Below are 24,382 nucleotides of genomic sequence, written 5' to 3'. Positions count from 1 at the left end.
CTCTCTCAGGCACCCTTTCTGAATCCCCGTGATGGGAGGGAGCACCTTTGAGGAGAGGTGCCCAGGGTTCCTCTCCTGTTTCCAGGAGGGAGATGCCCCTAGCTCAAGGTGATGTACGGGCTGAGTTGCCTAGTGAAGCAGGGGCAGAACCCTCCAGCCCTCTTGAGACTGGGGATGGATAGGAATTGTACTGGTGAGGAGGAGGTGGGTTCTGTGGCCGGGAGGAGACCCCAACCTCTTGGGCTCATTGCGCCTCTGCCAGCAGGCACGTGGTGAATGGAGCTCCCTCCAGGCTGGGGTGTGGTGGTCAGGGTCAGCCCCAGCAGAGGCCGGGGAGGGGTTCAGTCTTTGGCCCACTGTGAATGTCGAGGGGCTGGGAAGGCAAACTGCAAACTGAAGCCTGTTGCCGGGCTCTCCCATTTGTTTGCGTTTCCCAGCATTTTATTATGGAAAATTTCAAACATACGGAAAAGTTGAAAGAATAGGACAGTGAACACCCCTATACCCACCACTCAGACTCTACCATTAACATGTGAGTTTATTTGTCCCATCACTTATTTTTGTTTTTCTTCGGCTAATTTCTTGCTGTCAGAAAGTCTGTTCAACTTTTGAAAAATTTGCTTGCTACAAAAACTGTTGGAAGTGAAAATGCAGTTCGGACAAGACTCCTCAATGGGACAGGACAAAACCCTTCCCCGCAGTTGGCATCTCCTTTAACCCCTGCCAGCGTTGGTCTGGGGCCCGGCAGATTGTGGCTTGTGGGCTGTGGGTGGCCTCTGGGCCTTTCCTGGTGGCCCCTGAGCTACTAACGGTATATCATGCAAGACTCTATTCTTAGACTGGGCTTGTTAGTTACATGCCACGGCCCTCACTGAAATCTTACCAGAAGCAAGTCTATTTTCTGGCTAATTCTGGTTGGTTGTGTGTGTGTGTGTGTGTGTGTGTGTGTGTGTATACCAGGTGTCGCTGTCCTCCAGCAGCCTGGGTCCAGCTCAAGCCCTGGTTGGAGGACAACTCCTTCCAGACCTCTGCTGGGCTGTCCTGAGACCACCCTTCTTAGCTCGCTTTATCAGTGGCCCCAGCCGTGGCAGCTGCACGTCACGTCAACAGACCTTCCGAGCCTCCTGCACTTGGTTCCATAGATATTCTTGCCTTCTCTCTTTCTTTTTTTAAAATTTATTTTATTTATTTATTTTTGGCTGCGTTGGGTCTTCGTTGCTGCGCGCGGGCTTTCTCTAGTTGCGGCGAGCGGGGGCTACTCTTCGTTGCGGTGCGCGGGCTTCTCATTGCGGTGGCCTGTCTTGTTGCAGAGCACGGGCTCTAGGTGCGCGGGCCTCAGTAGTTGTGGCACGTGGGCTCAGTAGTTGTGGCTCGCGGGCTCTAGAGCGCAGGCTCAGTAGTTGTGGCACACGGGCTTAGTTGCTCCGCGGCATGTGGGATCCTCCCGGACCAGGGCTCGAACCCATGTCCCCTGCCTTGGCAGGTGGTTTCTTAACCACTGCGCCACCAGGGAAGCCCCTTGCCTTCTCTTTTGCTGAGGAGCTGGAGCTACAGTCCCCTGACCCTTCCAGGAGCAGGCACATGTCCTCATTTCCAAGCTTAACCTTTCCACCTGGGTCCCCGCCCCATTTCTTCGGGAGCATGAAGGCGTGGCGCCCCCAACTTTGACCCGTGTTTCTCCAGCATCTTCCCTCTCTGTCTCCACTGGCTGCCCTCATCTTCCCTATTTCCATCAACTTCTCAGTCTCAAAGGCTTGAGACGCAGACCACACTGTTCCTTCTGGATCCTTCGTCTCCTGTGGCCCCTCAGTTATCTTTGAAAACCAATAGCCCAGCGCAGGTGCCTGTTCTCCGGACAAGCAGTGGGGTTGTTAGGTCTTCATTAAGCTGCAAAAATGTCTCTTCCTGTTTTCCCGCTTTCATGTCAACTGCCATCACCCTTGCCTCTGCGTTTGCCCCCCACAACGGGAACGTCAGAGACCATTTGATCATGTGTTTGGCTATTCAGACATCTCTAATGGCAACATCTGTGTCCTTATTAAGTTCCCCGCATGGAGTGAGGCATTTTACCTGTGGTATCTCTAAACCTCTCCCAGAGAAGCAAATTCAGTACAGTGAGGAGAGACTCACGAATCTCCATTTTATTTATTTTTTTTTGATTTTTACCAAAGTATAGTTATTTACAATGTTGTGTTAACTTCTGTTGTATAGCCAATTGACTCAGTTATACATGTATATGTATTCCTTTTCATATTCTTTTCCGTTATGGTTTATCATAGGATATTGAATATAGTTCCCTGTGCTCTATAGTAGGACCTTGCTGTTTATCCATTCTATATATACCAGTTTGCATCTGCTAATCCCAAACTTCTAATCCTTCCTTCCCTCCCTCCCCCGGCAACCACAAGTCTGTTCTCTATGTCTGTGAGTCTGTTTCTGTTTCGTAGGTAGGTTCATTTGTGTCATATTTTAGATTCCACGTGTAAGTGATATCATATGGTATTTCTCTTTCTCTTTCTTACTTCACTTAGTAGGATAATCTCTAGGTCCATCCGTGTTGCTGCAAATGGCATGATTTTGCTTTTTTTTATGGCTGAGTTGCATTTTATTGTATATATATATATATATATATATATATATATATATATATATATATATACACACACACACACACACACACAACACATCTTCTTTATCCGTTCATCTGTTGATGGACATTTAGGTTGCTTCCATATCTTGGCTATTGTGAATAGTGCCATAATGAACATAGGGGTGCATGTATCTTTTCGAATTATAGTTTCGTCTGGGTATATGCTCAGGAGTGGGATCACTGGATCATATGGCAACTCTATTTTTAGTTTTTTGAGGAACCTCGTACTGTTTTCCACAGTGGCTGAACCACTTTGCATTCCCACCAACAGTGTAGGAGGGTTCCCTTTCTAAGAGAACATTTTAAATAACACATCCCAGAGTTCCTGTCACCAATAACTCACATTGTGGCTTTGATTCACTGCCTTAGAATGCATTCGACTCATGCTTATTTTATCTTTATACTTCGATTGTAAACTCCCAGAAGGAAGGGGTCAGAATTTTACATTTCTCTTTTGAGAAATATAAGAGACTACTAGAGGGCTATGTATCCAGAAGGCACTCAGTAAATATTTTTAGATGAATGGAAAGATGAGTGAGCCAATGAGATTTTTAGGGAAATTTTTGTTGCCCATTTGTTAAATCTTTGAGGGGAGTTTTCCACTGAGATAAGATTATAGAGATGATGATTATAAATAAATGTATTCACTTTTTGGGAGTAATAATTGCTACCCAGTTTAAATAATTCTTTTCTCTTTCAGGGGACTTCCAAGATGGCAAGAGAGTGAGCCTCTCCGTGTATCTTGGGGAATTTTTCGATATCCACGTGTTTGTCAATGGTACTGTGCTGCAGGGGGACCAGAGGTAAGTCGGAGCCCAGAAAGTTCAAACTAGAAGGGACCCTGATAATTCCCCTGTACTCCCCCATCGTCTTTCAGATGAAGCAACAGGGCCCAGAGAGAGGAAGTAGATGTGCCCAGAGGAAGTGAGCAGGGTGGGCGAGAGTGGGATGTCCCAACGCTTGGACTAGGCCCGCAGCCTCTGCTCCTTGGTCTGAACCCTGCAGCATGGTCGGGTTGAAGGGTGGAGGGACATCCAGAAAATGGACGAGAAGGCCACTTCCTGAGTTCCTCCTGTCCGTCCAGGATCTCCATGCCCTATGCCTCCAAAGGGCTGTACCTAGAAACTGAGGCTGGGTACTACAAGCTGTCCAGCGAGGCCTACGGCTTTGTGGCCAGGATTGATGGCAGCGGCAACTTTCAAGTCCTGCTGTCAGACAGACATTTCAACAAGACCTGTGGGCTGTGCGGCAACTTTAACATCTTTGCCGAAGATGACTTCCGGACTCAAGAAGGTAGGCTTTTCTGACACACCGTTTCCTGAACGCATGGCTGTGCTGTCTTGCTCACCAGTCTTCACTATGACTCTTCCCCTGGCGTTCCAGCCTCCCCGAGTCCTCAGCTCAATTTATCCTGCCAACCTTATCTCTTAGTGTTCTACTTCGCTGCCTAGACCCCCCGGCAAATCAGATCTTGGGGCCTCCTCAGACCTGACGTTGTTCAACCTTGAATTACCCACGTGGCAGATGGTTGATAAATGCTGGATGGTTTGAACAGATCCTCCTGAGCCACTGTGATGGAACTTTGAGGATGAAATCTATAAAGGGTGATCCTGGGACTTCCCTGGTGGTCCAGTGGTTAGGACTCTGTGTTTCCACTGCTGGGGGCCTGGGTTCGATCCCTGGTTGGGGAACTAAGATCCTGCAAGCCACGCAGTGTGGCCAAAAAAAAAGGGTGGTCCTCTACACTGTCCAAACAGGCTAGTTTATGTGGGTGTGCGTGCATGTGTGTGTTCACAAGCAATAGGAAGTAATATGGACAATGCAAAAACCACTGCTAATCTTTATTCTTCTTCTGATAATTTCAATTACATAAACATTTAAGTAGGGATGTTCTTTTGCAAAAGCTGAACATTTGTGTATAAGTTCTCCTTCTTTTTTACGGTTAAGGGGTAAGTGTGTAGAGAAAGAGTTGATTATTCCTTTCATTGGACTGGAAAATAGTAAGATCATTTGTTTCTGTCTTCTCCAGCCCTGATTTCTTAAACTTTTTATTGTTCAATATGTACATTTGAGTCTATCAACTTTCCTTAAATACTGCCTTAGCTGTATCACACCAACTTTGATAGGTAAATATTTTCATTTTCATTGAGTTCTATGAATTTTCTACTGCCATTCTGAGTTTTTTCTCAACCTATTAAATGTGCTTAAAATTTTTAAATGTTTAGAATTTTAAAAGCTATCTTTTGCAACTAAATTGATTTCTGATTTAAATTAGAAATTTGGGGAGATTTATTTGTGGCCTAGTACATGATCTTTTGCAATTGTTCTACGTATGCTCCAACAGAATGTTTTCTTATTTATTTATTTATTTAATCTCAGTGGAATCTATGGTACAAGGTGTTTATTAGAGATCAATATCGAAAGGAAGGGGAGGAAGGAGAGCTGAGCAGAGGGAGAGCTCTAGAGCAAGGACTGCCCCTCAGAATGTTCCATACCAGGCTAAGATGTGTGGGCCCCATTTGCTCACTGCATACGGACTGCCTCTAGAAGGGTATGACATCAGGAGGTAGTTCTCTGTAGCTGAGACAGACTCTGAAGAGCAAATCAAGTCTTCCGTGAAAGGGATCTGGGTAGCGCATCTCTGTTTCTGCCTCAGATGGGTTGCAAGATTTTTGGCCAAATGTGTGAAGCAGGGCCTCATCCAGCGAAGATTACTGGTAATTGAAGTAGCCAGCTATTAGTTCTTTGCCACCAGCATCAGCATGATAAAGCCATTTCTCTGTCATTACAAATATAAAACAATTTTCGGTGGTAAAAAGATAATGAATTATGGTCCTATCACATTGGTTATATGGCTGTAAAAACCTGGGCTGGAAAACAGTGTCATAAATACATTTGCCTTTGGAATTAAGTGTTGGATATATTTTACATCTGAAGAAAAAGAAGAAAGTAAATTGAAATATAAGACAAGAAAAAAATTATCTCAGAATGCCAATTGCTTCTTTATTTTTAAGTCTATTTTATCTGATATGAGGATTGCTACTCCAGCTTTCTTTTGATTTCCATTTGCATGGAATATCTTTTTCCATGCCCTCACTTTCAGTCTGTATGTGTCCCTAGGTCTGAAGTGGGTCTCTTGTAGACAGCATATAGATGGGCCTTGTTTTTGTATCCATTCAGTGAGCCTGTGTCTTTTGGTTGGAGCATTTAATCCATTCACATTTAAGGTAATTATCAATATGTATGTTCCTATTGCCATTATCTTAATTGTTTTGGGTTTGTTTTTGTAGGTCCTTTTCTTCTCTTGTGTTTCCCACTTAGAGAAGTTCCTTTAGCATTTGTTGTAGAGCCGGTTTGGTGGTGCTGAATTCTCTTAGCTTTTGCTTGTCTGTAAAGCTTTTGATTTCTCCATCGAATCTGAATGAGATCCTTGCCGGGTAGAGTAATCTTGGTTGTAGGTTCTTCCCTTTCATCGCTTGAAATATATCTTGCCACTTCCTTCTGGCTTGCAGAGTTTCTGCTGAGAAATGAGCTGTTAACCTTATGGGAGTTCCCTTGTATGTTATTTGCTGTTTTTCCCTTGCTGCTTTTAATAATTTTTCTTTGTCTTTAATTTTTGTCAATTTGATTACTATGTGTCTCAGTGTGTTTCTCCTTGGGTTTATCCTTCCTGGGACTCTGTGCTTCCTGGACTTGGGTGGCTGTTTCCTTTTCCATGTTAGGGAAGTTTTTGACTATAATCTCTCCAAATATTTCTCAGGTCCTTTCTCTCTCTCTTCTCCTTCTGGGACCCCTGTAATGTGAATGTTGGTGTGTTTAATGTTGTCCCAGAGGTCTCTTAGGCTGTTTTCATGTCTTTTCATTCTTTTTTCTTTATTCTATTCCACAGCAGTGAATGCCACCATTCTGTCTTCCAGGTCACTTATCCGTTCTTCTGCCTCAGTTATTCTGCTATTGATTCCTTCTAGTGTATTTTTCATTTCAGTTATGATATTGTTCATCTCTGTTTGTTCTTTAATTCTTCTAGGTGTTTGTTCTTTAGTTCTTCTAGATCTTTGTTAAACATTTCTTGCATCTTCTCAATCTTTGCCTCCATTCTTTTTCCGAGGTCCTGGATCATCTTCACTATCACTATTCTGAATTCTTTTTCTGGAAGGTCTCCTATATCCACTTCATTCAATTGTTTTTCTGGGGTTTTATCTTGTTCCTTCATCTGGTACATAGCCCTCTGCCTTTTCATTTTGTCTATCTTTCTGTGAATGTGGTTTTCATTCCACAGGCTGCAGGATTGTGGTTCTTCTTGCTTCTGCTGTCTGCCTTCTGGTGGATGAGGCTATCTAAGAGGCTTGTCAGAATGTTTCCTGATTGGTGCCAGATTCTGTATCTTTTTGTTGAACTACCTTTGTTAATCGTGTTATTCAAGTCTACTATTTTTTTTTTACTACCTTTTGTCTGCTTCATCTACCCATTACTATATGAATAATGCCCTCACTGTCCCCCCACCTTGTTTGAATAACTACTAAATTTGGCATTATTATCATACTTTTACAAAATTGGTGCTTCTTTGGCTATGCCTTCATGTTTAACAGGTTCTTTGCTCATAATTCCTCCTTTTATGTTACTTTTTTTTGTAGGTTCAATTTCTATTTTTTTAAAAAACATCCCTTAGTAGTTCCTCACTCAGCGTCTGGTAGTGATAACTGAAACAAACACTCCTTCATTCTTATATGATATGTTAGCTAGGTATAGAATTCTAGGACATTGGTTATTTCTCACAGTGCTTTGAGGATGCTGTTCCATTGTTGCTGTCGAGAAGTATGTTGTCAGTCTAATTGTCATTTCTTCACAGATAATGTGTCTTTTAGCTTGTGTATAAGTCATCTCATTGCTTTTGGTATTCTGAAATTTCACTCTGCTATTTCTATGTGTGGGTTTTATTTTTATTATCTTGCTTGAGACTTTTTGTGACTCATGAATCTGATGATTCCTACCTTTCATCAGATATAGGAAAATTTCAGTCATTTTCTCTCTTCTGTTAGACATATGTTGGATATTTTTATTCCACCCTATTTTCCCTCTTTACCATACTTCCACTTTTCTATCTCTTTATCCCTCTTTGTTGCTTGAGTGGTATGGTCATGCTGGCTGGTGAGAACCGATCGTGTGCATCTTTTCCATCTCCATTTTCAGTAATGTCATGTTGGTAGCTTGAAACTGGCCATGGTGGGAGTATTTACACCATGGAAACAAGCAAATCAGGGCTTTGCTTTCCCCCCAGAGAGCTGGCTTATCAGCACATCACTATTTAGATCTATCTTCTAGTTCACTAATTCTCTCTCAACACTAATTGACAGATGATGTCTAATCCATCAATTGACTTTTCTATTTCATTGACTATATTTGTAATTTTAGAAGGTAAATCTGGCACTTTTTCAACTCTATTATTTTTCTTATTGTCTTTTTCTTTTATCAAGTTTTGATTTCTTCTTTATAACAGCAATTTAAAATATATTTCTTTTATAACCTCTGTACAAAAACTTTATTATCTGAAGTTTTTAGAGCTTGAATCATGTTATTTTTATGTCTGCTGGGTCTTGCTTGAAGTAGATTGTTGTCTATGTTGCATAATTTTGGATTGTAAGCTCATCTGTAGAAGGGTTTTATGCTAATTTTTTAATATGGAGTTACTGAATCTCACAAGAAGTATAAATTGGAATCTCAATGCTAAATGAGGGCTTTCCTATCACTATAAATTCTCAGAGGAGACTTTTCCCCTCCTATTCAGAGTCCAGACCAAGGAAATAAACTTCCTTATTATTTTCCTACTTCTCAGAGTGAATTTTTTTCTTGTTAGCTTTCTCACGGAGGGGGTAGTCCTTCAAGACTCCCAGGTTCACAAAGGGGTCTAAGCCCATCTCCCTACATCATGCAGACCCAAGACTCATTTCCATCAATCTCCAAGGAGCTGTTAAAACCCAAGCACGTTAGTTGGCAATATTGCCACCCCCACTGTAATACCCTGTAGTCAGAACATTAAGTCATATTTGCCAGTTCTATTCTTAAACTTTCTTTCCTTGTTTTTAAACTTTCTTCCCTTCCCTTCCTCCTTTCCTTCTTCTCCTTCTTTTTTGTCCCTTGTCATTCCCTCTACTTTTTAAAATGGGATTAAACACAGATTCAACAGGATATTTGTCCTTTGCAGTGGCAGAGTTTTCAGATTTTTCTAATGTGCTGTATTGCCAGAAATGGAAGTCCCAGCCCTAAGATGTCTTTTTCTCCAGGCTTTAAGATCTAAAAAACTAAAAATGGTTTGGGATTAACAGATACATGCTACTGTATAGAAAATAAACAACAAGGACCTACAGTATAGCACAGGTTATATTCAATATTTTGTAATAACCTATAATGGAAAAGAATCTGAAAAAGAATATAGATGCATATGTATAACTGAATCACTTTGCTGTACACCTGAAACACTGCAAATCAACTATACTTCAATTAAAAAATACTAACTAAAAATGGGACCTATGTTACTAGGGAGAAGGTGGTGCATGTTGGCAAAAAGTCAGGGCTCTGGTGATATTTTGGAAATCACTCTCAGAGGACTGCAGGTTTATTTTTTTTTTGGTTGGCAAAGACTCGACAGTTAACCCTGCCTCCTGACATCATGGGAGCCTGCCCAGCTGGTTTTAACTCTGGCTCTCAGAGATTTTTCTATAAGCGAGGTGATTTGTAATTCCATCTATCAGACATCCTTACGTCTCATTTCAGATTTAGCCCATAGGGTTTCACTTCCTAAAAGGTCAGGAAGGAATCTAGAGGTCCTCTAGTCTAACCCATCATTTTACATATGAGGAATCAGGCTCAGGAGATTACGGGATCAGCCCAAGAACACACAGGGCGATCGAAGGAGAACTGAGACCAGACCAGGGGTCTTGATTCTCTCTCGGGCTTTCCCCACATAGCACAAAGCCTCTTCTCCGCCTCTTCCTTGAGATGGTATATTAGAAGGTGGGCAAGCCTGTGTGGCGTGGTGACTAAGAACGCAGAGAATGCCTATCATAATGGCTGGCACATAGTAGAAACTTCACAGATTTAAGTGCCCTTCCCTTTGGCTTCTCCATGTATTAGTTTCCTGCAGCTGCCAACAAATTACTGCAAGCTTGATGGCTTAAGACAACAGAAGTTTATTCTCTCACAATTCTAGAAGGCCAGAAGTCCAAAACCAAGGTGATGATAGGACTACACTTCGTCCAGGGGCTCTGGGGAGAATCTGTGCCTTGCCTCTTCCAGCCACTGCCAGCCATCCTTGACCTGTGGCTGCATCATTTCAATCTCTGCCTCGGTCTGCACATTGCCTGCTCTGTGTGTGTCTCTGTCTGATCTGCCTCTGCCCCTCTCTTTTTAAAAAAAAAAATTTTTTTTTGATGTGGACAATTTTTAAAGTCTTTATTGAATTTGTTACAATATTGCTTCTGTTTTATGTTTTTGTTTGCTTGCTTTTTTGGGGCACGAGGCATGTGGGATCTTAGCTCCCTGACCAGGGATCGAACCCGCACCCTCTGCATTGGAAGGCAAAGTCTTAACCTCTGGACCACCAGGGAAGTCCTTACCCCTCTCTTCTAAGGACATATGTGATTGCGTTTAAGGCTCACTCAGTGAACCCGGGATAAGCTCTTCCTCTCACAATCCTTTATTCAATCACATCTTTTGCCATAAAATATTCACAGTTTCTGCGAACTAGGAAGTGGACATATCTTTGGGGGCCATTTTTTTCTGCTCACCACACCCAGAGGCCAACTCACTATACTTCCAAGGTCCTGCTTTTCTTTTTGCGGGGATAGTTTATTTTCTATTTCCAAGTGCATGATCTGACCTTGAAGCGTGCTTCACTCTTCCAGATCTGGCTATGCAGGGGGACTCCTTGCCTTCCTGCTCCACTAAGCCCCTTTGCAATGAAGATGCAGCAGTTCTATTTGGCAGTGACTTGGTACCAGGCCATGCAGGCCCAAAGGCCCTCACAGTCTCTTGTGGGTAGCTGATAGGAGCGTGTTTGCTCTGAGTACCAAGGCACAGATGCTCTGCGAGCACCAGGGGTGCAGTGATGGGGATGCTTAGGTTCATGCCACATCCTTACCTTCATTCTGCAAAAATATGTTGAGTATCCACCATCCAGCAGATAAGCGTTTTATCTGTGCCCTGTGCCCTGTGCCCTGAATTAAGGAGCTCACAGTTGAATGGGGGGTGAATATAAGCAAAAAGGATACTAACACAAAGGATGATGAGAGCTTTGATAGAGGGATGGCCAGGGTGCTGAGGGAGCACAGAGAAGGGGCACCCAGCCAGACTGGGGAGGGAGACAGGGAGTCGAGGTAATTCAGAAGGGCTTCCTGGAGGAAGTGGTTCCGGGGCTGCATCTCAAAGAATACATTGAGAGAGTCAGGGTAATAAGGGGGTGGAGAACATTCCGCACAGGAGGAGGAAAGGGAGCAAAGTCCTGAGAAGCGAGAGTGGGTGGACTGTTCCTCCTCGCCTTTCCTGGCGTCTTCCTCACTGTGCCCATCCGTCCAGCCGCCCCCCCGCCAGACGCTGGCTGAACCCGGGTGCCCGTGCCCTGTGGTGTTAATGCTGGGGTACTCCTGCCACAGACGCCTACGTTCGAATCTAAAGAAAGTTGACTCAGGTGACAACAGACCTAGAGCTCTCACTCAGAAGTCCCGGGTCTCACGACCGTGGCTTCACCCTCCTGAAACTTTCTCCACAGGGACCTTGACCTCGGACCCCTACGACTTTGCCAACTCCTGGGCCCTGAGCGGTGGGGAACAGCGGTGCCAGCGGGCATCCCCTCCCAGCAGCTTGTGCAATGTCTCCTCCGAGCTGCAGAAGGTGGGTCCACCCAGGCTTGATGTGGGCTGGGTGGTGTGGGGTTTCTGGAGTCAAGAGGCAGAACGATACGCAGTCCCAGGTCCTCCATCCAGGGGAGGAGTGAGTCCCTCTGGCTGCTCCATGTCCCACGGGCCCCTTTCCTCCTGAAAACCTGCTGGGGCTAGAGTCGCGTGGACGCTAATCCTAATACTGTCCTGGCCCTGGAGCTCTAAAGATGGGCCTGGTCGAATGAGTTGGTACCGCGAGTGACTATACTTTTCTGTTTTACGTTCCAACGCCCTCTCAGCCCCAAATATCACCATCATCACCTGACACCTGTCTGAAATTCTGTGGTAGAAAACCATTCCTTTTTAAGGGCCCAATAAGTGGTTGTTATAAAGCACAAGTATGGGGCAAGGCCCCAAGGTCTCACCAGCACATCAGCAGGAAGGGGGTTACCTCCTGGTGGGGGAGGGAAGAAGGCTGGGGGGAGGGAGGAAGGTGGGGGGAGAGGAGGGGCAAGTCCTGATGTCCCCAGCATGGATGTTGTAATAGTTTCCTGAGGCTGGAGTAGCAAATTATCTCAAACCCAGCGGCTTACAGCAACAGGAATGCATTCTCACGGGTCTGGAGGCCAGAAGTCTGAATTTGGTTTCAAGGTGTCTGCAGGGTGGGCTCCCTCCGGAGGCTCTAGGGGAGAGTCCCCCCTGCTTCTTCCAGCTCCTGGGGGCTGTGGGGTTCCTTGGCTCGTGGCTGCCTCCGCCACTCGCTGCCTCTGTTGTCTCATGCCTCCTGTCTGTGTGCTTCTGTCCGGAGACAGAGCAGATGGGGGCTCCTCCCGCCCCTCGCCCCATGGCCCTATTTCTCCCTGTACTTAGCAGCTCTTTCCCCTTCAGGGTTACCCTTTATGATCCCACTTGGAGAGGAGGGGGTCTGGCCGGGAGGGAGTGAGCAGGACTGCACGCTGTCTCCTCCTTTTGCGGGTGGAGATGGCCTTTGTGCTTCTGTGTGGGGAGTTGGGAGAATGATGCTTAAGGTGGGAAAGACCTCCCTCTACGGATGGACGGCCTCCCTCTCCGCCTTTGGGGTCAGGCTGCCTGGGCTGAGGGAGGAGAGAGCGGCACGGCCCCAGATGCGGCTGGGCTCTCGTCAGCACGTGGATGCCCTGTCCAGGCTGCGCTCAGAGACTCGCCGTCTGGGGAACGGGTTCCTTGCAGGTGAAGTGAGGCAGCTTCCCTGGCAGCGGAGGTTTGTGGGCAGCGAGTGACCAGGGAGGCTCTCAGGGAGTGAGAGAGGCGGGGCTGGGCAGGGGGAGAAGCTGAATACCACGTAGTTACAACCGAGGCCTCAGCTGGTCCTTCAAGGAGCTCTGAAAGCTGCGCTGGCCCCATGGGGCAGGGGGGCCCACACCGACCAGTCGGTCATTGGATGCAGGCTGCCTCTGGGCAAGGAGACGGGGCGGCTCCCTTGGGCTGACGGCAGTGCCTGCAGAGTGACTCGGCTGTGAGTCCCCCCAGCCAGCACCCTCAGCTTCCGGTGGGTGAGTCCCAACCCCCGGTCTACATGGGGGACGTATACGGCACCCAACATACCCCGTAGGGCCAGCTACTTGACAGTATCGCCTCCTTACCTTCCACCCCCCTGAGCAAACACGCTGCTCCAACCCACAGCCGTGCAGGGGGAGGGCGGCCCCTGCTTATGCCCAAGACTGTCACCATGACGGGACTTGACAGGCCACATAAGCCCCTCGCCTGGCCCTGTGCGGTTCCGCAGGGCGAGGAGGAAACCAGAGCTGGCGCTGGCGCTGGGGGTTAAGGAGCTGCCCTGAGTCACCAGCTAGCATTGCGGAGTCAGGATTTACACGCTGCCCGCCCACCCCCATCCCCCCTCTGTTGTTCTGCCTGCACCATCTCAGGCTGCCCAGGTGGATTCCACCCTTGTGTTTTCCTTCAGGATCTGGGCTCCCTGAATCCTGAGGTTCCTTTCAGCTCTAAAATTCTTTGTGTGTTTCTCTGGAGTGGACTAAACAGACGGTTGATAATAAGTCTCACTAAATATTCAATGGATGGATGGATGCAAATTAGGTGGTGTAATTTATCTAGGGATTGGGACACCCCCACGATCATAACCCCGAATCCTTCATTTGTAAGACCAAATCTGCGTGTAAGTAGAGAAACTCCAGCCCTCTCCTACTCCAGTAGCTAAATAAAACACACAGCCACCTGCACACGCACACACCTACCTTAGCGTGAGAGAGCTTCAGTATTAGTTGCCCAGTCTTTCTATTTTCATGGAACAATTTGATCTTCTGAACCAAGGAGTACGTCAGCACCAGGAAAATGCTCTGGGTTGTGCTCGATCCAGCTGCCTGGACCGTAAACACAATTTCCAGTTTATCAACAAGTACATTCCTGACGCCTCTTTTTCTTGGGTTTCCAGTGTTTCAGTGGTGCTAGGTTTCCCAGCTGGTCCGGAAACATCTCTGTCACCTGGAGCATAGCCCAGTACTGGCAACTGACAGAGGCAGACCAAGTTCTAACCCTGGGGGGAGGGTGTTGTCCTGGGGAAGGGGGGTAGCTTCCTCTTCTTTCCAGGAAAACTTTGAAGTAGCAGCCGCTTGTCCTTGTAGCTCCTTAAGTGTTTCCCATCCCTGGGCCACTTACCGGCTTTGTAACTCTGGGCAAGACACTTGCCTTCTCCAAGCCTCAGTTTCCACATATGTAAAATAGGCACAGGACCAGTGCCTGCTGCACGAGGCCATCGTAAGGATAAGGGAACGCGTGTGGAGTGCTTCACCCAGCGGGCTCAATTGTACGAGCTGCTATTGTTATTATTATTACTTTTGTGTCTGTGTTTGCCTCTGGAGTGGCCACACTTCGAGAGTGGGAGTGGGAGAAGCAGGCCAAACACACACAGTACTTTAAGTGTAAGCTCAAAACTCATTCTTTCTCTCCTCCCCTCCTCCCAGCTATAACCCCATTCTTTTGGAGGCGGGGGATCGATCTGAGCGCAGCTTGGGGTTAGAAGGAGAGCAAGTTGCCTACACACATGGACACGGAGGGGTGGGGAAGTGCAGGAGTCAACTTTTCTTCTGGGGCTTCTTATAACCCAGGGGCATTTCAGATTGAGGGCACTCCAGGAGCCCTGTGCAGCAGGGAGGGGAGGAGGAGGGATTTTATCCTCTCTTTCTTCTATTTCCAAACGTACACTTCCATAGATGGCTGTGGTTCGCTGTCTCCCGCCCCTTTCAGTGTTCTCTAGGCAGGGGTAGGATTGCGGGGTTGGTGGAGGGGAGGGGGATGGGAGGTTAGTTGGTGAGCTGGCGGGGGAAGGGGGTGCGGGGCAGGTAGGTACCTCTGATACCGAGGGCATGGGCTTGTCTCACTTTATTTTGCAAACACAGGCAGCGCAGAGTAAGTGCAAGACAAGTGTTCCCACCCTCGGGGTACAAAGGAACACTCTCATTTACCCCTAAGAAGTGGGAGGTGAAGACAGGATTTTCAAACGGGGAACCTGATACAGAGGCGGAGTAGAGGAGGGAGCTGGGCACTTTGTCTCCCGGAGACAGAGGGGGAGGGCCTGGGGGGTGGGGCGTTGGGGAGGTGCGGGGAGAGAATCCAGAGAGGCCTCATTTGTCTCCCGGGTGCCTTTGGAGGCTCCAGCTGCACACTTGCTACTCACTTTGTCTCCTGGGTGCCTCAAAGTTCTTACTAACCAGTGTCCTGGGAGCAGCTTAGGAAATTGGTTACCAAGTTTTCAGTGCTGGGCTGAGGCCCCCAGACACTCAGACCTCCCAAGGCACAAGCTCCTTCTAGGTCTGAACTCCTGTTTCAGGTTGTTTACCTGAGAAGAGGGGCCGGGCTTTGTCTCAGCCAATCAGGCTGTGTTTGCCCACAAACGGGGCGCCCCCCTCGGCTGGGAAGCACAGAGACTTCTCCTGGGAGGTTATTGATGCGGTCTCTGGAACCATCCACAGCCTGCTTAGTCCCACTGGGTCCCTGGGTTCAGAAGTCAGGGTTGGTAAATGGGCATCATTTACAAGGGTTTGCCATTGTGGCTCCAAGAGCCGTATTCAGTGGCAAAGTGTTCCGTAGGGGAGACGGCACTGGCTGAAAAGCTTTCCTTGAGCCGCCAGAATCTATTCGCCCACTTCTCTGGAACTTTCTGTCTTTCTAAGGTGGCAGCAAGGAGTCAGCTCATTCTGAGAGCCAGGTCATATTACTTATACCCGGGGGATGAATGTTTCCTTGTTATGCCAACAAAAGCCGGAGCCTCTCTGCTGGGACGAATAATGGCTTGTTTGCTGGCACACAGATTTGCGGGGTTTTTTTTCCCAGCTTTTCAGAGGGCAGGACTGCTGGAGTCTGGGGCTCAGGGTGCAGACCTAGAAACAAAAAGCACCCAGCTATAGATGCTCAAATAATTGGCGTTAATTTGCAGGTAACTCTACTACACAATGAATGTTTGAGAAAGATCCTTAGGTCACTTTTAAAAAAAAATTTAAATTCTGTCAGTCTGGGGAATGTCAGCAAGGGCTGAACCTTACACAGGGATCTTGTTTGTGTCCTATAGTCCTGTCTGCAACGTGAAGCCCATGGCTCCAGGAGGCTGGATGTAGGCTGCAGCTGGTCCGTGCAATGCTCTTTCTTTTTTTTATTTTTTATTTTTTATTTTATTATTTATTTTTGGCTGCGTTGGGTCTTGGTTGCTGCACACGGGCTTTCTCTAGTTCTGGCGAGCGGGGGCTACTCTTCATTGTGGTGTGTGGGGCTTCTCGTCGCTGTGGCTTGCCTTTGTTGTGGAGCACAGGCTCTAGGCGTGTGGGCTTCAGTAGTTGTGGCACGCGGGCTCAGTAGTTGCGGCTCACCGGCTCTAGAGCACAGGCTCAGTAGTTGTGGCCCACGGGCTTAGTTGCTCTGTGGCATGTGGGATCTTCCCGGACCAGGGCTCGAACCCGTGTCCCCTGCACTGGCAGGCGGATTCTTAACCACTGAGCCACCAGAGAAGACCCCCAATGCTCTTTCTAATTAGAAAAAAGGCACCCCTTTCTCAAGACACTTTACCATCACCTGCTGGGAAATTGCCATAGTAAACATTATAAATGTACCTAGAACGTAGTACACACGTATGCTGTCTATCATGGGAACGGTAGCCTTGGGTGTGTTGCCACTGCACTGTGTGACTTGCAGAACTATACTTGATGGCCATGAACTTGGCCTCGCTTCCACTGGGAGGTGTAGTCGCTGCAGCCCTGCTCCTCCTCAGGATCACCTCCTCCAGAGTGGAGGGCCGTCTCCTGCTTCTGCTGCTGACATCTGAACATGAGGCCACTTCTGTTACCGAACTCAGGTCTGGCTGCTCGCTGCCTGAAAGTCAATACTCAAGAGGCAAGTGCTGGTAGAAACAGAAACGTTGCTCTAATCCGAAAGCCGGCAATCTGGGGAGAAGGCGGACTCGTGTCCCAGAATCGACATCAGAGGTTTTGCTTGGCCATGAAAGTTTTTAAAGGGAAAAAGGGCAAGTAATTTCAGTGAGTCATTGGGATAGAGGGTCAGATTCATCACCATCCACTGCTTGCAGGCTTGTCGACTCCTTGTGATCTTTCTTTGAGATGTTATGTTGTTCACACAGTTTGTGAGATTACTGAAGGGGAAGCTGGGGAAAAGATCTGGTCCCCTGTTAATCACTTATTCTTCATGTCTATTTCTTTGATCTAAGGAAAGAACAAACAGATTAAGCAAAGAATTGTGTGATCAAAAGATTTGAAAGGTGTGTTTGGGTTGGAGGTTAGTTAAAATGTAGCTTTGCTAACGTGACAGTACAAAAGGGGCCTCCTGCAGAGACCTCTTCCTGCAAAAAGCTGCTTATACTTTCCTGCCCCTGGCCCACTAAGTCCTCTCCATATCCCTACTCAGAATTGGTTCTCAAGACGACTAGTCTTTCTTTTCATCAATGTTAGGAATCTCAGGCTCATAATAACTCAGAGTGAGATGAGATTCAAGAAGCTATCTAGTCCAGTCCCCTGCCCATGTATATTCAGGTAGGCAGGTGGTACTGTAACCTGGACTTTAACACTCAAGTCTCTGAGACATCCTTGCTGGGCTCTTTCCAGCTGTTGTGCAGAGCTCAACCCTATGCAGCCCTTCTTGGCTCCCTGAGGAGAAGTCACCCCTTTCTTTTACCCCCAGTTGAAGATGAAGACCTCCCTCGGTGCCCTTGAATACTGGAGAAGCCAGACCTTGCAGTCTGGTTTTTCTAGGTCCTCTTCAGGACTTGGCTTCCAATGGTGCTCCCATCAGTCACCTAACAGTCCCAGGTTGGCTGTTTTCCACTGGCTCTGAATTTGACATTTATGGGGAACACAATCCTTATTCCTTTTGTTCTGTTGCTGTTCATATCTGCACATTTTCTCCCCCTCTCCTCCTCCTCTGAAAGCCTGCTGTTCACCTGTAATTCCTCTTCCCGCCAGGAAGTCACCTGTCCCCGCTGGAGCTAATATTTGTAAATACTCATGTTTACTTTGAACGACGGTAACATGTCCCCTCCACGGCACAGAGAGGCACACGAAATACCCATTCTGTTGGGGACAATGCAATTCACTCTTCACATCCTCGTGAAATATTGCCCACGCCTTTTATTTGCAAAATTCGTACCCAGCTCTTTCTCCTGTTTCTGCCCACAGTCACCCTGGAAGGAGGCTCACAGGCCTGGAGGGAGGTGATTTGGTGGGAGAGGGGCTAAGTGCCCTGGCAGAGCTGGGGGCTTACTAACCACACCCACTCCTGGCATTCCTGCTTCCTCTCCTGGCCTCCTGCTTTCACTTAATTGGCCTGGAATAGACTTTTCTTGGAGACTGGGAAGAATTTTGGTACGTTCGTTTGCTTGGTAGAATAGTTGTGATTCATAGAGAGACCAATTGTGTGAGAGTCTGGTCCAGGGAAGGTCAGTAAATCTCAAGAAGAGATCCTTGTAACCCAGGACCCCCAGAGGAGTTAGTTGTCAGGTAACCTGAGCTGGTTCTGCAGGTGGTGTCCACCCACTGTGTCCTAGTGATGCTTACATCCGAGTTGGGGTTTGAACACAAGTACACACACACACGTACACATACACCCATACACATATACACATACACATACACAGGCATACACATACACACGCATACACATACACATATACACACATATACACACATGCACATATACACATACACATACATATACACAGGCATACACATACACATGCATACACATACACATATACACACATATACACACATGCACATACACATACACATACATCGGCATACACATACACACGCATACACATACAGATGCATACACATACACATATACACACATATATACACACACGTGCGCGCACACACACATATACACACACATATGCACACACATAGGCACACACACACATGCACACACACACACATCCCCCTTTTTCAGAGTGAGAACTGCTCTCTCAAGTCATCCGTAGGCTAAGGAATGAGGATTTATTTTGGGTACTTTGCCGAAATCCAAGCGTCCGGGGCGTGGGCCCTGGTTTGACTTGCTTTGCTGTGTCCTCACGTAGCTGCGTCACTGCTCTGCAGCTCAGTGTCCCCTCTGAAGACAAGTAGAGCTCTGCCCGACACTGATGCAATAAGCACCCTTTTCCTTTCCAGCAGATTCCCTCACCCACCTGAGTGCAGGGCGGCAGAAGGGGCAGTGAGCCCCTGGGCTTGTGGTGGGACAGTGACCTTGGCCACTCTGCCTTTGGGGGTCTAGCCTCACGGCAGAGATCAGGGGCTGCCACAGGGTTTCAACATTTCCCTCAGATTAAGCAGATGCAAATGCATCCCTAACCCAGCAGCCTCAAAATCCTTCCATGAAACATTTCCTAAGTGGCTTTCTTTCCCTTCTTCTTCTCCCCGGCGAGGCCAGGAATCTGAAGGTGCCCATCAGCACATATTTATTGAGATGTTTTGTGTCTTAACTCTGTGCAAGTCAGATTTGCAATCTCACTCAGAGACAAGACACATAGGAGATACTGACACAAACAACACATGACAGAGAACAACACAAATGCCATTTTGGGTTAGTAAAGGGTGAAGTGGTGCAGCAGCTCTTATCACACAGCTGGTTATCCTTCCTGACCGGGAGCAGGATGGGCGGGGCTGTTCCATACCTAGAGCTTGGACAAACCCCAAAGTGGGAACCAGGGGCTGGAACTCGGCCCTTGTCCTCCCAGCCAGCTGGTCCTGCTCCGATCCCTGCTCAGATGCTGCCCAGGAGAACAGGGTGGAGGGGGAGAAGGGTCCTTTGGAGGACTCTGTGGCCATCTCCCTTGGTACTGAGGACTTCAGTGACATATCCAGTTACCCTACTTCTCAAGAGGGCTGAACACCAGGTATCTCAGAGAGAGGAATGTTCAGCTCCACAAAACCCTCCAGTTAGTGGAAATCATGGGGTCTTTTCGAGCCAGATCTTGGAGTGTGGGTGGGAATCCCAGGCCAGGCAGGAGTTATAATTAGAATCAGCCACCCTCCCCCATCCATCCTTGCAGGCTGACCAATGAGAAACTGTGCCCTGCCACAGGGGTGAATTCCTGAACCCACTGCTTTGGACCAGTTCAGGCCCAGGCGCCTCTGGACCTCCTCCAGGGGCAGCCGTGGGACACCCACCCCAGGGCCTGGCTGAACAATCTTGCCCTTTATATATGAGCCTCCCCTTTCTTTGTTCCCTTCAGACCTAGGAATGCCCCCCTCCCTTCTCCTTCCTCAGCTGTTTGGGAGCCGACACAATAGCTAAGCTCCAGATCTCTTGCTGCCCTTTCCTCCCCTCGAGCCCCCATTCCCCTCCCGTCTGCCCCTGGGGAGAGGTGCTGCTTTTCTCTCCCTCTCCCTCGGATGGGCTTGGCATCTCCAGGGAGGAGGCCTGGTCTCCTCTAATGAACTGAAAATGTGATTAAGTTGGGCTCCAATTGGGTCTGCACAGCCCCCCAAGCAGGGTGAGGTCATGGCCTGACGGAGCTGGGCTGGCGCTCTCTCGCCAGCCCCTGGCACCACAGACGAGAGGTGCAGGAAGAGAGAAGTAGCTGATGCTGGGCATCAGAGCCAGGGAGATGCTGGAAGTGAATTAGCTGATCCTCTTTGTTCTCCCTGCCAGAATGGTTTAGCAGGGAGCTGAGGAGAAGCCATTTTCGAGCTGTTCAGCTAGTACTGACAATAGGCCAATGATAATAGTTACAGGCACTCGACTGCCCTCCCTCTGTAATGTCATTTAGTTTTATTTTGCAGCAAAGTCTAAGGCAGGCATTGCTATCTGTGTTAGTTAGGACTAGATTCTCCTGTGCCAGGGCACCTAAAGTAGAAACAGCTTACACAGTATAGAAGTGTATTTCTCTCTCATTGTCAAGGAGTTCAGGGTGGGATGTCCAGTACGGATGCCGTGGGGTTGGGATGAAGGGTCCTTCTGTCTTATTTCTCTGTTGTCCTCAGCCTCATGGCCCAAAATGGCAGCTTATGCATCAGGCATCATGACGACATTCCAGCAGTAGGAAGAGAAGCATAGAAAGAAGCACCAAAAAAAACAAAAAAAACAAAAAAAAAAAAAAAGAAAGAAGCACCCCCTCCTTTGGAGGCTGCTTCCAGGGAGTTGCACATGACCCTCCTGCTTATGTCCCGGGTGGGGGGGGGGGCGCAAAGCTTAGTCTTATGGCCACTCCCAGATGTAAGGGAGGCTGAGAAATGGGATCTTTATTCCCAGGGGCTCTGTGCCCAGGGGAAGATTGACAACCGAGGGTTTTCTGACTAAGAGAGAAAGGAGGAATAGATCTTGGGCAACTTTCAATCTCTTCCATAATCTCACTCTTTTTTTTTTTTTTTTTTTTAATTTGGGGGTTTTGTAACGAGAGTTCAGATAACAAAATCAAAAGTATGGCATAATGCATGGGAAAACAACGATGTTGAATGTTGGAAAGACTCTATTAAGAGAAAGAAAAGGTACAGCAGAGCCTAGGCAAAAATATTTGCAAGATACCCATTTGATAAAGGGGTAGTATCCAAAATATTCACGAGGAGGTGGCATCATGGGTGACCGGGGCACCGAGGTCACGGGTGGGGCAGAGCTGGGGATGTTGATTGCTGAATATGCAGGTGGTGACTGCTGGGGATCTCAAGAGGCTTGCTGGAGCCAGTCTTCTCTTTGGTACCATCTTCCAGCAATAGGCCCGTGGCCTTGTGAAGAGCTCAGTCAGCTCCTGGGGTGATAATGGCCCGGGTAGGTGGCTGGGTCCGGGCTGTGCTGCCTGAGTGGTCATCTGGCTTCTGGATCTTTTCCTCGCTGAACCTCTCATGGATGGCCGTCTCCTCTCTGCCAAAGATGTCTGTAACGCTGCTCAGACGACTGTTTGGAGCTGCTCTCAATTTCCAGACCTGGTTCTTACACCTCATCGCTCTGCTTGTCAAGGATGGAGAGGTCTCGCTGCTGCAGCCAGCAGGGGTCTGGAAGCCTAATGAGCACGGGTTTTTGCACTCTGCTGCCAGAATCTTCTCCTCCGTGACGGGGACATAGGTTGCTCATCTGGAGGCAGGGGCCTGGAAGCTCACTTTTCAACAATAAAAAGGCTCTGTATGCATGGCAGGCTATTCTTTTTAATGTGCGCACTTTGTGCTATAACAGCCCTCTCGAGGCTGCTTTAGCCTTGTCTCTGACAATTGATATATTTTCACTGTTACTCATTTCAAAGTATTTCACACTTCCCTAAAGACTATCTCTTTGATACATGAATGAATCAGATCTGTTGTTTAGTGTTTTGAGATTTCCTTGCCGTCTTTCTGTTACTGATCACTAATTTATTTCCACTGTGGGTAGAGAACACACTTTGTATGATTTCAGTTCTTGTAGATATTTGATTTTATTTTATGGCCCAGGATATAGTGTACCCTGTTATAAGTTTTGTCAGCACCTGAAAAGAACCTGTCTTCTGCTCCTGTTCATGGAGTGTTCTATGAATTTTGATTGGAGCCTGGTGCATAATCTCACTCTTTTAAGGGTGAGGAAATAAAGGTGCAGAGAGGGGAGACAATTTTCCTGAAGTCACACGTTTTGTAAGTGATGGGGTTGGTGCTTCTAAAAACCTGCACTCTATCCACTGGACTACACTGTCTTCTAATCTGATTGGTAGGAAACAAGGTGGGGAGGGTGGGGGCATCGGGAACATGGAAAACCAGGTAAATTGTGGTTGGGTGGCAGTGATCTCAGGTGGCCTTGGCCTGCAGTGGCTTGAGGCAGGGTTTCAGTTCCTGGCCTGAGACTGAAGTCAGGCCGTGGCAGTGAGAGCGCCGAAACCTAGACACTAGACCACCAGGGACCAGTGGCCAGTGACAAGACCCTGGCCTGTCAGCTGTGTAGAAATGAACTTCCACATAGAGATGGAAAGTAGTGAAACAAGTAAACTGTTTATTAGGAGGAAAAAGGGTACGTGTGGATAGACACACGGGCGGGCTCAGAGAGAGAATCTTGCCTTTGTGGCAGTTTTAAATTTATTTATTTATTTATTTAGTTAGTTAGTTATTTATGGCTGTGTTGGGTCTTCGTTTCTGTGCGAGGGTTTTCTCTAGTTGTGGCAAGTGGGGGCCACTCTTCATTGCGGTGCGCGGGCCTCTCACTGTCACGGCCTCTCTTGTTGCGGAGCACAGGCTCCAGGTGCGTAGGCTCAGTAGTTGTGGCTCACGGGCCTAGTTGCTCCGCAGTATGTGGGATCTTCCCAGACCAGGGCTCAAACCCGTGTCCCTTGCATTGGCAGGCGGATTCTCAACCACTGCGCCACTAGGGAAGCCCCGCCTTTGTGGCAGTTTGAATCACTTTTTTTTTTTTTAAATTATTTATTTATTTATTTTTGGCTGCATTGGGTCTTCATTGCTGCTTGCGGTCTTTCTCTAGTTGCAGCGAGCGGGGGCTACGCTTCGTTGTGGTGCGCGGGCTTCTCATTGCGGTGGCTTCTCTTGTTGCGGAGCATGGGCTCTAGTTGCGTGGGCTCTAGTAGTTGTGGCCCACGGGCTTAGTTGCTCCGCGGCATGTCGGATCTTCCCGGACCAGGGATCGAACCTGTGTCCCCTGCCTTGGCAGGCAGATTCTTAACCACTGCGCCACCAGAGAAGCCCCGAATCACTTTTATGGGACATTTCTTCAGGGTTTCCCTTTGGCCAATCATCTTGCTTTGCCTGGTTTTCTGAGTACGTATTTGGTTTATCTCAGGGTCCTCCCCCGTGTGCGCACGCATCTCTTAGCCAGGATGGATTCTAGCGAAGAGGCTTATGGGTAGGTTGACATCACTTATTACAGGGTGGCACCTCCTCCCTTTTTGACCCCCCCCCCAGGAGCCTTTCTGCACATGCGTAGTCTGGAAGGTCTCCTTGACCTCGAGAATGAGAAATAAGTGGTCTCTTATCTGCGCAGGGCTTAGCTTCTCCTCCCTCCTGCTGTCTCGGAGATCTGCCCACAGGGTACAAACTCCGGAGGCTCAGCCTGGGGCCCATCTGTCTCCTGCAGGAGCCTGACCTGCATGGAATCAGGGTTTGAGTCCCCTCGGTGACTCTTTCACCAGTACATCCACTGGCAAACTAAATCGGCTGAGAGCCCTTTACACTCTTAAAAATGATTGAGGACCTCAATGAGTCTGTTTATCTGGCTTATATCTGTTGATATTTGCCACGTTAGATATTAAAACGGAAAATTTAAAACATATTAATTCATTTAAAAATAAGAAACATTATATTTAACATGAATACCATCATTTGAATAAAAATAGCTATAAATTCCAAACCAAACAAAAAGTTTGGGGAGAAGAATGGCATTGTTTCGCAGTTTTGCA

General features: G+C 47.6%; 1 protein-coding gene and 1 long non-coding RNA gene across 4 annotated transcripts in view; one reads left to right on the top strand and one right to left on the bottom strand.

Annotated features, from left to right (window-relative positions):
* Positions 1-24,382, bottom strand: part of LOC309609022 — a 447,877-nt gene that overhangs the window by 16,546 nt on the left and 406,949 nt on the right. The gene's annotated exons all lie outside the window — the stretch shown is intronic.
* The window catches only part of VWF (von Willebrand factor), a 202,589-nt gene that overhangs the window by 71,041 nt on the left and 107,166 nt on the right, over positions 1-24,382 (top strand). For all 3 annotated transcript variants that reach the window (XM_082349753.1, XM_082349754.1, XM_082349752.1), the window contains 3 exons: positions 3,351-3,453; positions 3,735-3,943; positions 11,415-11,536. In XM_082349753.1, coding sequence (XP_082205879.1) covers positions 3,351-3,453; positions 3,735-3,943; positions 11,415-11,536 — 434 coding nt within the window. The remainder of the gene's footprint in view (positions 1-3,350; positions 3,454-3,734; positions 3,944-11,414; positions 11,537-24,382) is intronic.

This window comes from Balaenoptera borealis, assembly GCF_965194805.1.
Source record: "Balaenoptera borealis genome assembly, chromosome: 13".
Classification (NCBI taxonomy): domain Eukaryota; kingdom Metazoa; phylum Chordata; class Mammalia; order Artiodactyla; family Balaenopteridae; genus Balaenoptera; species Balaenoptera borealis.
This window is presented reverse-complemented; position numbering and strand designations above follow the sequence as displayed.